A 13,851-nucleotide genomic window follows, 5' to 3' on the forward strand; every position below is an offset into this window, starting at 1 on the left:
TCACTTCAAATGAATAATTATAGAGATATGTCACATGAAAACTGTTTATAAACACAAGCAGTAATATGACAACAAGACTGGAGGTAGATGAGGGTGGGAAATGGGGAAACTACTTTTTCAAATGAAAAGCATGTCACTTTTTATTGTTATCAACTTAAAAGTACATTAAAAACATAACTTGTTGTATAATTAAGTATTTTTTAGTAAGTAAGTCCCCTACTAAGCCAATACCCGGTATGATATCACATTTAAATTCACTGAGCTGTATTTTTATTTGGTTCTGCACCAAATTGCTTATAGATGACAGTCCCCTAAACATGTCTGGGGTTTTTTCACATCGAGATCCATCAATTATTCTCTGAGAAATCAAGAGAATTTAGTGAGTCATCCTTTATCCGAGTCTCTTGATTCTTTCCTGACTCCCAACTGCATCATTCCACGTGTCCAAGTTTCCTGGACGTCTGTTCAGTTGTTTCTACAAACAAACGCACAGGGCTGTAAATGTGAGCTCCTGTGCTCGCAGGTAACAAGAGTAGCACTCAGTAGAGACAGTACCTCTACCAAGGCCCAACAGTCCTTATTTATATTCAATCAAGCGGCACCACATTGCCCACACTCATTGATATCAGTTCCCTGAAAAGCATTGAGACTTGGTCCCCATCTTGGTCCTTTTCCTTGTGGTTTCCAGAGCAGAATTTGACGCACAACAACAACAACAAAGACCTACAATATATAATATATTGTATTTATGTAGAAAGAACCTTTCCACAAAATCCCTCTTCCTCTGAGACAAACTCATGAGCCTCCCTGGTCGTTTTCTCCCAGCAGTTCCATGAGCGTCTCCTGGTTGGAGAACTCCTGCAGCGAAGAGTTCATCTCGTCCAGCTGCTCCTCTCCCAGCAGGAAGCTCTTGACATCGTGCACAGTCATGCCGATCCGGTGGTCTGTGATTCGGTCCTGGGCGAAGTTGTATGTCCGGATCTTCTCCGATCGGCCTTTGGTGCCAATCTGGAGGAAGAGAAAACAATGAATAACTGTTTGGTCCATTTGTTGACATTATGTTCTAACTTCTTCAATGCTTTGGTTTTGCTTTGCTGTCTTTTCTTCACCACTGATTATTATTCACACTACTTTTTAGCAGACAAGACACAAAATTGCTTTTTACAATGTGTTAATTTATTCGTTTGGCTGGTTAATTACATTTTATTTCGATAGTAACTGATGACAACGTCCTATAAACAGAATTTTAGAGATAGCATTATTCATCAGTCACAACTGTATTTGATATTAATTTAAAAGTCTCCACCGGTAGATCAAATTATAAGTATGTCACTGTCTTCACCTGTACTTTACGTTGGTTGTAGCGTTTGCTGGTCACCTCCTCCAGCTTCCTGCTGTACAGCTTTGCTCTCAGGGCCTTCATGGCTTTCTCCTTGTTCTTCAGCTGGGATCGTTCCTGCTGACACTCTGCGACCACGCCTAATAAAACACACACAAAACAACTGTTCTCGTGTGGCCATATAATTTACATGTACAAATTAGTCACTGCAAAAGGTCCTGAGAACCTGTTTTCTCCAACATGAATACAGTTTTGTTTGGTTAGTTTTTGTAATTTACATGAAACATTTTTGTATTTGCTGGATGGAAGTGGGTAGAGCTCAATTGAGGTGTATTTGTGTGCACCAATCAGAGCTTGACGTTTCCAAGTTCTAAAATTAGATATTTTGCTGTTTTCTTGGTATTTCATAATTTCCACTCTCTATGAAATGCATTTATTAACAGCATCATGGTTTCAAGTGTCAGGGGATTAATTGGGTACCATTCGTATGTGTATGAAGACAAAAGTCCAACAACATTATAACTATTCCAATACAAGTTGTTCTACCTGTCGGCAGATGAACTATTCTGACTGCACTGTCTGTGGTGTTGACGCTTTGGCCTCCAGCTCCACTTGCCCTCATAGTATCTATCCGCAGGTCCTTCGGGTTTATTGTGAAAGAGATCTGAAAAGAACACAGAAACAATTATTTAGTTGCGTCTAAATTAGCAGAAGCAGAAGAGTACAACTCTCATCCACCTGGCTGCATGGTAAATAAGTGTTAAAACACTAATGAGAAAGGAAGGAACCGTTAAAACAGGCACTTTATTATATCAAATGAGGAAAACTTCCCCAAATTAAAACCAACATAAGACTTTCTTACGTATTTTTGTAGATTGTTTCTGATTGACTAACATAGAACAAGCAATAGCTGCCAAAATATAAAAAATACTCCCATCTCAACAAAATAACTTTTTCTACCTTAATGATCCATCACTTTTTCACTGCAATGATTCCTGTAAGAAAACATTTCTCTGTGCCATCCATCCATCCATCCAAACAGTACCTCTGTGGGTTGGGGGAGTACAGCCACTGTCATGGTGCTGGTGTGCATTCGACTCTGTTTCTCAGTCTTGGGAACCCTCTGCACTCGATGGACTCCACCTTCGAACTTCAATCTCTTGTAGCTCTCGGGGCCGCTGATACTGGCCGAGGCGTGACGTAGTCCACCTGGATGAGGGGAGTAAAGAACACCAATACTGGAATGTGAGTCACTAATTCATGATAGAGGGGATTCTTTAGAGTCTCACTGCAAACTGGTGGACATGAGATTTAGTCATTTCATACTTTAAAATAAGTTATTAGTTTATAGGATATCAATATATACACGATATGCTGAATATTGCTGATATTAGTTTTTATTTATTCAACTTGTTTTTGTTTTCCACACCATATCTTGGAGTGATATGTCCCTGAAGGCATTTGGAGGTTTTCTAGTGTTTTCCTCAAAAATTCAATAAATATTTAAAATGAAATAGAAAAAAACATGGAGGTGAAAACTAAATGCGTGAAGGAATCGTTTGTTATGCTTGGATTGAACTGACCACCGACCTATCTCGCTGGTCATGTGCTCCAGGACGTCAAAGGACCAGCCGTGGTGCTGAGCGAAGCCGTGGTACATGTCAAACACCTTCAGAGGAGAAGAGACCAGTCATCAGGCAAATACACAGAATGTGTTGTGATTTTTTGAATCTATTTTAATGATGAGTCTCATTCTAATGTTTCTACTGATGGTGGAAAATCATATGATGTTTCTGTGCATAGGGTCATGACCAAAACTTACATTTGTATTTTTGTCCAACTTGTTATAAAATGTATCTATTGTTTTTTTCTTTGGGGAAATGTGCTTCTACTTTGTTATGTATTTACTATTCAGGTACTTATAATTATTTCCACACCTCATTAGTGAACAGCATGGCCTCCTGACCCCCAACACCAGCTGTGACCTCCAGTATGAGGTCGCTCAGATCAGCCTCCTCCTCAGGGATCAACAGATCCAGGATCTGATTGGTGAAGCAGCAAATGGAAACATCTTCAGTTAGTTAATGACTTAACATTAGTTAACATGTTTATTTAGGATGTCACTGAACTGAAACGTCTCACTTCTACCTTTTGTCTAAGGTCTTGAATATCTTGCAATAAGCCGTCTCTTTCCAGCTCCGCCAGCTCTTGAAGTGCAGGGTCTTCATCTTTCAGGAGAAACAAAAACGGAAATTGTGAGAAATTGCCAAAATATTTAGACCATGGGATCCAACCCTTTCATATCTCTGATTGTACTGAACTACTTCATAGCAACTACTAAGTTGTTTTTCTTTCATTTAACTTGTATGATTCCCATCTAGTCAATGTTGCAATATACAATTACAAAACACAGGAATAGAGGACTTTTATCCATGATTTCTGACAACTGTAGCATCAGTAGTGCTTACATTGTGCTATGGAAGAAAGGGCTGCGCCTGAAACCTAACCTGGGAGGTAATTAAAAGGTTTGTGAGTGCACCCTCTCCTTTACTCCTTTCCTTAATGACTAATATTGCCATTGGTAGTTCAGACAGGAACTAAATTTACTTTGTAGGTACATTTTCTGTGTGCTTCCTATCTGACATTGATAACCCCAGCCTTGAATTAAGTACCGACTGAGACAGTTTGTTGCAAAAGACATGTGTGGTTTAGTCATATTCCACCCAATAACTTCACTCAATCTGTGTACTGTCCCTGTGGGGCGGCAGCAGAGCAGTCTCACCTCTCAGCAGTGCCTCAGTCTCTGTGATCTCTTTGTGTTTGGTGTCCAGTTCCCTGATGCTCTGGACGAGAGGATCCAGCAGCGACACCCTGCTCCTCTTGGCCCTCAGCTCCTCCTCGCTGCACCGCTCCTCCATCGCACTGTGATTCACTACTGTCAGACATTCACTGTACTCTGCCTCCATCCTCGTCAGGTACTCCTGCAGAGACCTGCGGGCAAACAGCTCATCCACCGACAGTAGCCTGGCCCCCAGCAACGGTGCACCGGTGTGAACAGTTCTTGCACCACTGCATCGGTGGTGATGAAATCCAACAATTTGGCTGAGGAATCTTGGTGATTTTTGAAGAGGATGTGCCAACCTATTGAAGACACACTCATTTCCTGTGAGAAGGCGGGTCACAGCTCTTCTGAGAGCCATCGCATGAGCTGATTTAGTCTGAAGATTGACTGTAACACGACAGAAACATGTCCAGGTTGGACTTGGCCTTCAGGCAAACGTGTGATCCACCAACTTTATTTTAATGAAATTTCATATTTGGTGAGATTCACGTCGCAAAAAAACTAAAACAACAATAAGTGAAAACTTGAAACTCAGAGAAACAGATGTAATTTTACTTGTTGCTATTGAACAATGGATTTTAACATTAGACTTGGACTAAACACTTTACTGACAGTTTCTCGTCATCTAATGAGACCTTCAAGTCAAATAAAAAGCTGTTGAACGCCTCTCTCACGTGTTTCCTGTCATCGGAAACATCGCTGTGACTAAAACGAACCTGTTTCCTGTCACGAATGTCTGAAAGGTTGTTAAACGAGTCACTAACGAGGGTTGTTGTAGAAATATTGCTCCTTCACCACCTCACGCAAGGGCGCAGCCATATTGGATCTTCTTCTTCTTCTTCTCTGGGGTTAAACAGCAGCTTGTATCCATAGTGTTGCATGACTGCCATCTACAGGAGGTATGTAACTCCTACAGTTTCTGATAATGTCCAGTTTCCCTATAATATGATAAGTTTCGTCCTTTTTTAATTCAGTCCATGTTCCTGTCTATTCACATGTCCACTCAAACTTGGAGAGTGAAATAAATATGAGGGGATATGATACAAGATAAAGAAAACAATATAAGACCATAACTTAGATTGTTTTCTTTATAAATCCACAACTCCCTGCTTTATATGTGTTTGCATTGGTTATAAATCCAATTCTTCTGCAAAAGCAACAATATATTAAAGGGTTTCAATTGGTAATTTCAATAAAAACTCCAGCATGTGCAATAATGTCAGAAGTATAACATTTACTCAGGGCCACTCTAAAAGACGAGGTGTCTGGATAAGGGAGAGGTGCAGGACTCAAGGCCTCAGTGGATATTTAGTTTTGCTGATGGAAACTTGCACATAAAATGCACAACAGGCAGTAAGTGCTGAGCTGTCAGTGGCCTGCTGTGCCCGCCCTGCTCTGTAGTTGTAACTAAAATGACTCCGTGGATGTGTAAATTGGACATTGAATTTAAACAAGGAGTTGATCCTGGAAGCATCCCATTTGAATAATGCAGTATGCTGAGAAGGTGTCAACCCCCCCCCCCCCGGAAATAAACCCAGCTTCACACTTTCTGCGTCTCTGTGTCTCTGTCTGTCACTGACTTCAGATAGTTTTCTAATCTCCTCTAGAGTTTCACTTCCTTGTTTCCCTCTTATCAAAAAGCACCTTATTCGATTTTGGTTATGAGTTGAGCGTGGATTTCTTCCCTGGCCTCTTTGCCTATTTACTACAATAAAATGCATGCAATAGTGAGAAGTTTAAATTGAAACACACATGCTAATGTAAACTAAACCAAACTACCACATCCCCCAACTGCCCCCTGTCAGGTTTCAATGAAAGAGACCCACATTCCGGGCAGAGGTGTGAACTAAACAGTCCTGTGTCTCACAGGCATTTTAGCATTTGCTTCCCACAAACAGCAGGATTACTGACAGAAGAGAATTCAGCTCAGTCTCATCTTTTTGAGTTTGCTTTGATTTGAATCCCAGTAACTGATACAACATTAAATTATGTTCTTGTAGGAGGATTTTAGTTTCAATTACAGTATCTGTCACATAATAACGAGGTGATGTGACTTGAAACTGAACTATGAAGGATTATACACATTGTGCTATTTACACATACTGTACTTCACAGTCTCAGGGGAGATGATGCAACACGTAACAGTTTAAACTTTGAATTTCATGAACAATATTTGCACAATGTAAAGGAAAATAAAGTTATGAGTAGTTAGTACAAATTGTAACCGTATCATAAATATCCTGTGGCTGTTGAAAGATTGGGAAATTGGGTTTCACTTGTAAAAACAATTGTGCATATTATTGCTTTAGCAATTCCTGTGTTAAACAATGTAAAGGGAAGATGCAATAAAAACTTTGAGACTGAATCCATGTTCTGAACTGAGAGGGACGTGGTTTCACAATCAGAGTATTTTCAAACAGACAAAACAACTTTATAGATATTAAGTAAGTAAATAAGTAAGTAAGTAAGTAAATGTTATTTATAAAGCACCTTTCAAAACCAAAGTTACAAGCTGCTGCATGTATAAAACAAACATTAAGATAAAAACAGGAAATCACAGAGTAAAACACAAAGAATAGAAGAATAAAAACTTCACAGAGGGCAAAAACAATGGAACCATCAGGACTAGACCAAGTTAAAATACTTTGCATTTTTCACAACTAAGTGAAGACGGTTCCCACGGGGTGGGAGCCAGGACAGAAAAGGCCCTGTCACCTTTAGATACGCCATGAATCATGTGGCAAAGGACATTATGGAATATATTTTATTCTTTGCAAGTTTCTACATTTTTTATGCTTTTTCCATTCATCTGTGTCTGGGTTTCTTTTTTAGTTCATCTGCATTGGTGAATGTAGTATTTTAAAATAAGATAAGATAAGGTATTAGTCCCACAATGAGGAAATTTGCTAGCAAGACTCAAAATAGGCATCAGTGAGTAATACATAACATGCAATACTTAAGTGTAAGTAATATTAAAAATATAAAAATATGAATTGAACTATGAAGATACTATTAAGCTTTTGAGCGATTAAGATAAAAGTATTTTGCTGTCAATATCATTTATATAATAAAACAAATAGCGTCTCTTTTTATTTGTTTCCGAAACAATAGTTAAAACAGTTCCTATCTTAATATTCAGTTCCTCAACATTTTACTAATAAAACCCTAAAGTGTTTAAGATTCGTCACTTCCGGATTTGCAGGTTTTATATCTGGTGGGAAAAAAACAGCGGGACTACGTTTATAAACGCGCTGACGTCACTACGACCATGCTACAACCCCGGCTCCCATTGGTCGATGCTTTAAAGGGCCGAACCCCGCGGTGCCGTGATTGGCCGGCGCGTTTTACGCACGGATTTCAAATGCCCAGCAGCGACTGGCGGAGTCTCAGTTCAGCGGCGGAGCATCAAGTCGGACCCTCCGCTCGGTTCAGCGGGGAAAAAGCTCGGGTTCACACCGGATAACGACACCAGTCCACGGTGAGAAGCCTCGACACGCAGCTCACATCCCCTCAGGAGGGTTCACACTAACCCGGTCTGTGGGCGACGGTAGCGAGCGGGAGGGACGGTGCTTGCTAGCTTAGCGCTACTAACTCCCGGCTGTAGAGCTACGGGACTCGAATGTCTACTAACCAAACCAACGTAAACTGTTCGTAAGTTAACGACATATTTACCACTGACACGTTGAGTTAAGCGGAAAAAAAATCAAAGAGCTCGTAAATAAAGCTCGCTTCCTACTACAAACTTAATGTACGCGCGAAAATGGAGGCTACCACCCGACGTTTATATGCAACCGAACATTGTCCCGTTAACTGTCATTTGCTTTTATTACAAGAAGAAGTTGATGTTGGAAACACTGACAGATGCTTTTAATGATTCTGGCTTCCTGTCTCCCGCACATTCAACGTCACCGCCGATAACTTTCCGCCAAATCTCCACCGCCGCCGCGCCAAAACCCGTCGTTTGTTTGGTTAAACATCTGGCGGCGGAGTGTGTGAGCACATTCAGATGTTTACCCGGACGTTTAAGTTGAAGTCCAGTTGTATACGTGTCGTCTCAGTGTGGGTTTCTACCTGTTTCATAGCTAGCTTTGATGCTAGAGGGAGCTACGTTAGCTTTGCAATGTGAGGAGCCATGTTGTCAGAGGTCTAACACCCCCACCCCCCCTCCTCCTCTTTCATCTGTCTCCTTCATCCAGGAATCTCCACACATCCTGCAGGTTTCACCCCCCACAAAGCCACAATGAAGTGTCCTCGCTACGACACCACCAGAGTCTGCAACATGGAGAAGAGTGCTGATACTGTGGCTGCTGTTGGGGCCAAGGTGCCACACGTCAAAGCCTCCCCATTGAAAGAGCCAGTCCCCATCAAACCCCAGTTCCCACCTGCAGCTGTGACCAGGGTGTTGTTCTCTCTCAACAACGACACCAGGCCGGTCCACAACAAGGAGAACAGCAGCAGCCGGGAGCACGACAGGACTCTGGATGAGGGGCTGGAGGACAGCGGCTATGTGTCCCTGCAAAACAGCCAGATTGATGAGCACCACGGGGACGAGGAGGACGACCACAGCCAGGGGAGAAGCAGAGCGTCGCTGCCGCTCTCTGCGACCCACCAAGAGAGGACGATATCCCCGAACAGCTCCCCCGCCAAATGTAAAGCAGGTCACTCTGTGTCTGTGGTGGCAGCTTCCACTCCCGTGAATCGTCCCAGGAGAAGAATACTGTCATCCACACCCTGTGATAGTCACAGTGACCCCAACCTGCCCATATTGAAGTTCCAGCGGGCTGTGTGTGAAGAGCTCGCCAAGAACTACCGCAAGAATAAGAGGTAGATTTACACCCTAAAGTATTTTAGCTTGGGCATCAAATGTATGTCCACCCGTTCATTGAATCATTTACACTGGAAAGTACAAATACCTAGTTTGTCTTTATTTAGAGACAAACTATAAAAACCCTTCCAGATCCACAACAGCCGACTCGTACTGTACCTGAGGCAGTTTAGTTTCACTGTGTAACTGTCAGGGAGGTAAACAAGGGAATTAAAGTGGTTTTCCTGTATTTCAGGTACGACTGGAGCATCGTCGACAAGGTGGCCGAGGACCATGTCTTGGATCGGGTGATCGGACGCCAGATGGGACGGGAGTACGTCGACATGTTTGCAAATCTGCTGTCCAGGAACATGAGAAATATCCTGAGCAACATCCTGGCCCTGTTGGGAGACATGGACCTCATTAGGTACGATAGAAAAGACTCGACTCAGCTGAAATCTGTATTTTATTGTGTCTGGTTCGATTGAGACCCAGTCTGAGCCATGTGCTTTAATGTAGATACTTGCCAGAAATTGTTTTTTTCACACTTGTTTTCTTGTCTATATTCATCACATCTTTACCTTTTCTGACCCTGCAGCTGTAAGAGAGTGAGCAGGACCTGGAGGAGAATCATCGGTGAAGATACCACAAGTACGAACAGGTGTCTGCAGACTGAGGAGTCGCTCAGGGTGAGGAAATACAGACAACACACACAAGGCTGCTCAAATTTAAAATATATAACACAGGTTGTACAGGAATTCGTTATTTTTGTACCTGTCATCATTCAGATTTTAGCTTAACGTGTGACTCGCAGCTAAAACTACATGTTCTGAAACGATGCATGGACCTACATCACAGTAAATCCAGCTTGTGGTTACATGAATGCATTTCTCATATTTTTTTTTAATTCTTTTTGTAGGAGTCAATGAGCTCTTTGAGACAACACGACTGTGGTCTTACCAGAGACGTGGGAGTGTCCAGAGTGGTGCTGTCCTGCATTCAGACCCGGGCCTCCAGCACGGTATCATCATCGTCCTCCACAAGTAGCAGGGTCCACAGACGGATCACTCCCCCGCAGAAGGGCAACACACCCCATTCCCAATTTACACGCTTCACAGAATTCATACAGGTGCGTTTGGATATCAAGGACTAGAATTGATGATTGTTTTTATTGATTGAATCTACTTTTATTTCTTGGTTTAACATTTGATATTTAACACTTAACCCAGATATATTCACTTTATTGTCATGGAAGAAGAGGAATTGCAGCATATACATTTTAGAGCTGGGGACCATACGTTTTTTTTTTGGATAGAAAAACTACTTGAATGGTTGCTGATCACTTTCCTATTGGTCTGTTAATTGATAACCTAGTATAAAGGGTGGTAAAATAGCTTTGGTGTGCTATAGCTTTTACATACAGTTGTAAGAACAATGCATTTCAAGCTATGGGGAATACAGCAGTGTACATATCATTCTTTTGATTTCCAGCTTTAACAAACGCGCACATTTTTGTTCCTCTGTCCAGGCCGCCGACAGCCTGAAGCAGCACCAGTCTCTGCGTTGCTGTAAGCGCTGCGGTTCACCAGCGACACACTCAGCAGAGATCCAGCGGGCAACGTGCACACGCCTCAACTGTCTCTTTGACTTCTGCACCTGCTGCCAAGAGACGTTCCACGGCTTGACGTCCTGCCGAACGGTGGAGTCCAGGTCCCACTTCGTCACCTCCAGGGCGACCCCGGTCCTACCGGGTAGTGCTCGCAGCAAGAGGAACATCAGACGCCTGTGACAGGTTTATTGAGTTTTTATTCACGGACGGTTTTAACTGTGGGTCGGGGGGGGGTGACTCTGACAGCGAAGTACAGCCTGGGAGCCTGGAAGTGGCTTCTGTACGAGCACCATATAGTATTACTCAGAGCTCCGGCTCTACACACCTCAATCCACTGAGTGAAGCACTTGTTTACAAGACAACTGGGACAATCAACCAGAAAAGTGTCATCTGGCTAAAACTGTTGTCGTCCGTGAGCGACAAACAAATCTGATGCCAAAAAAGAAAGAAATGGAGCTTGATATGCTTTCTAATGTAACATTTTAATCATGTTTTAAATGAAATGGATGTACATGTATTGTATTGTCACTTTTAGATCGTTTTGTATGTGTATATATTTTCTTTTAAATAAATGTCAGGAAGTCTTTTCTGTAAATAGATCTTTCATAAAATTTAAACAGTTTTCCTGAGTTTCTTTATTTGTCCAAGAGCTGAAACCAGATGTTAAGTCAGATATGGGTTTTATTTTACCATGAGAAGGTGATTAGTTGGAAAGAACTTTTCTACGAATGTTAATTCTTATTAATAAGCCAAATTCGTTTCAGCTTCTCAAAGAAGCGGACCCTTTGGGTGTTGGGCTGTTGATTGGTTACAACATTTAAAGACATTGTCCAGAACAAAGGAAAATTGAGATGAGCACATATTTGAAGTTTTATAGGTCGACTGATTCATTAAGAACATTTTAAACACTTTAGACATTATCCCAGTTTACATGACATCTGATCCTGCACATTCTGCAGGGAGATCTGCTTTGCAGTTTAAATTTCATTACCTAACAAATACCTTGAGTACAGAAATCAATACACAAAAGTGTTAGTGTATAAATATTTTGGCTTTAGACTCACTTCTGTCACGCAAAAATAAAATGTAAAAACAATTTGACCATATAACGCTGAATATAATATTTAAAATGACCTGTTTCTATTAGTTTTCCCAGACATCTAAAGACTTGATATCTCTACTCTTAAAGTAAGAGCAGAGTTTGCATTGTTTTAAATGTGTCTGTGTTATCCAACTGTTTTAATTTGAATTGAAACTAAGCTATTTGCTACTTTTATTATCTTTGTAATCTTTGTGTTATTAGCCCAGGTCTCATCCTGATTTATTTCACTAGATGGCAGCGTTGATCAGGTTTTGACCGATATTGCAGCTGCAGAGAAAAGCCATCAACATCAGGAGAGATTAAATCAGACAAGAGCCGGTTTCTCTTTCAGCCTCAGTAAAGTCATATACATAGAATCTGAGATTCAATCATCTCATAATAACTAAAGGTCAGAAGATTCATAGGGAAAGTTCAGAGATTAAATTTGTATGTAATGTACAAACAAATGCTAGAAAATATCATTAAGTGCAGTGGGATTACTGCCTGAATACTGCATGAAGTATAATTCATCACATCGTATATTCAAGCTCACATGCATCAACATATTATATACGTTATATATATATATATATATTTTTATTCTGAGCATTGTTAAAGAGAGCCTGTGACCCAAGCATTTCATTGCAAACGACTGCTTAATGTAATCGTTGTGCTTATGACAATAAACTCTTGAATCTTATACGATAGTACAAGTATACAAAGGTGATTACCCCCCAAAGAGGCATTTTTCAATAAACGTGGAGTTCTTAGAGCCTCCACTGCCCAGTAGATGACACATTACTTATTTTACCTGGTTTACTTTTTATTTCCATTTAATTGCTGTTGACACTAAAATCCTTGTTTCTCATGTCATTGATTTTTTAATAACTCAACTATGCTGATTTGAATTTGCCGTCTGAACTACTTTCATTTTGAGTCCCGCCATTATATAATCCATACGTGACCAGGTAAGAAATATTTAGCTTTATTTATATAAGTTTAAGTTGTTCTATCCTGGTTGTATCTCGGTGGTAAGATCATTAAATTCCTCCAGATATAGATCCTTAAAATGTTATTGTTTATAAAGACTGGATCTAAATATTGAATTCAAATAAGATTACGTTTTTTGACATTTTCATAAATTCAAGGGGAAAAATTCCTGGATCTTGATGAAACAAATCCGGTACAGATCCAGAGTGTACAATGAGCTGCAGCTTGATTGAATTCAAAGGAACTGTTGTGTTCTGTGAAAGAACTGCGACACTGAAAACAGTTTTAATGTTTCACAAGCACATTATAGGAGACAAAGACTTTTCTTACAGTAAATCATTGTAAAAACCTTAAAGTTTTTAAGTTATATCATTCTCTCTTAAAGGTCGTTGACACTCGGGTGTGATGCCCTGTGAGCTGCACCTCCTGAGGTTGTGACACATCTGAATTTTTCTTCAGTAAGAATCTAAACCACCCACAAGCTTTTGGGAAATTCCTCTCAGGATAAAAATGGCCTCTGCCACTTTCCCCTTAACAAACCAGTCATCACTTGTTTAGGGGAGTGAAGAAGCTGCGAATAGCATCACTGACATTAGACTGTTACCTCTGACATTTGCAGCGTGACCCATTTGTCTCCCGCCCGTCCCTCCTGTGGCTGAGCTGCTCTTTGGTGTGTCGTGATGACACATGTAAACATCCGTCAACTCTCATGCGTGTGTCAGCTGCTGCGTGGGAATGATCCCTGTTCAGCCGGATGTCCTGTGACGTGGAGACATCCTGCAAGTTTCTCAGGAAAACACTCAGTTTGCAGCACAGTGTGTACTTTTAACACAGAATGGCCTGATGCATCCTGCTGGCTGCTGTGGCTGCTTGTTAGAGCTCCACAGAAAATACTGTTTAAATTCTATGGACCAGGATTCACTTGTTGCTCTTCCGTGTGTGTCTGAGCATCACGTGCAAATAAAATACTTTCCAGTGTCCTATGTTTACTAGTTATGACAGAGCACATAATAAAATGCACGTGGGCTTTAATATGTTTAATATGCTGCTCTGCCCCGTTACTCATATGTTACAGTCACGATAAAACATTACAGTTTATAACATTTATTATGAATAGCTACATAAAAAAGAAAATACAAATACAACCAAATATATAGAACTTGAATTAAGGGAAACATATTTCTTT

General features: G+C 40.9%; 2 protein-coding genes across 2 annotated transcripts; one reads left to right on the forward strand and one right to left on the reverse strand.

Annotated features, from left to right (window-relative positions):
- Window positions 1–30: 30 nt before the first annotated feature.
- Window positions 31–5,001, reverse strand: mtrf1l (mitochondrial translational release factor 1-like). Its single transcript, XM_035172564.2, has 8 exons — window positions 4,122–5,001; window positions 3,488–3,567; window positions 3,277–3,381; window positions 2,930–3,008; window positions 2,385–2,548; window positions 1,886–2,003; window positions 1,343–1,479; window positions 31–1,008 (listed from the first exon to the last, which is right to left on the reverse strand). Exons 1-8 carry the CDS (start codon window positions 4,537–4,539, stop codon window positions 796–798), a joined length of 1,314 nt encoding a protein of 437 aa, XP_035028455.1. The 5' UTR covers window positions 4,540–5,001; the 3' UTR covers window positions 31–795.
- A 2,507-nt stretch (window positions 5,002–7,508) lies between these two features.
- On the forward strand, window positions 7,509–11,216 carry fbxo5 (F-box protein 5). The gene is made up of 6 exons (XM_035171718.2): window positions 7,509–7,659; window positions 8,378–9,005; window positions 9,242–9,412; window positions 9,584–9,674; window positions 9,905–10,114; window positions 10,514–11,216. Exons 2-6 carry the CDS (start codon window positions 8,422–8,424, stop codon window positions 10,772–10,774), a joined length of 1,317 nt encoding a protein of 438 aa, XP_035027609.1. The 5' UTR covers window positions 7,509–7,659; window positions 8,378–8,421; the 3' UTR covers window positions 10,775–11,216.
- Window positions 11,217–13,851: the final 2,635 nt, after the last annotated feature.

The sequence above is a fragment of the Hippoglossus stenolepis genome, chromosome 12 (assembly GCF_022539355.2).
Source record: "Hippoglossus stenolepis isolate QCI-W04-F060 chromosome 12, HSTE1.2, whole genome shotgun sequence".
In the NCBI taxonomy this organism is placed as follows: Eukaryota; Metazoa; Chordata; class Actinopteri; order Pleuronectiformes; family Pleuronectidae; genus Hippoglossus; species Hippoglossus stenolepis.

What these genes read in the sequence shown, in the direction of transcription:
- mtrf1l (XM_035172564.2), bottom strand. Translation starts at nt 4,539, where the DNA reads ATGGCTCTCAGAAGAGCTGTGACCCGCCTTCTCACAGGAAATGAGTGT. An exon ending in TTCAAGACCTTAGACAAAAG is followed by an intron (nt 3,382 to 3,487) that starts GTAGAAGTGAGA and finishes TTCACCAATCAG; the next exon opens with ATCCTGGATCTGTTGATCCC. An exon ending in TACTCCCCCAACCCACAGAG is followed by an intron (nt 2,004 to 2,384) that starts GTACTGTTTGGA and finishes TGTTCTTTTCAG; the next exon opens with ATCTCTTTCACAATAAACCC.
- fbxo5 (XM_035171718.2), top strand. Translation starts at nt 8,422, where the DNA reads ATGAAGTGTCCTCGCTACGACACCACCAGAGTCTGCAACATGGAGAAG. An exon ending in GGAGACATGGACCTCATTAG is followed by an intron (nt 9,413 to 9,583) that starts GTACGATAGAAA and finishes CTGACCCTGCAG; the next exon opens with CTGTAAGAGAGTGAGCAGGA. An exon ending in AGACTGAGGAGTCGCTCAGG is followed by an intron (nt 9,675 to 9,904) that starts GTGAGGAAATAC and finishes TTCTTTTTGTAG; the next exon opens with GAGTCAATGAGCTCTTTGAG.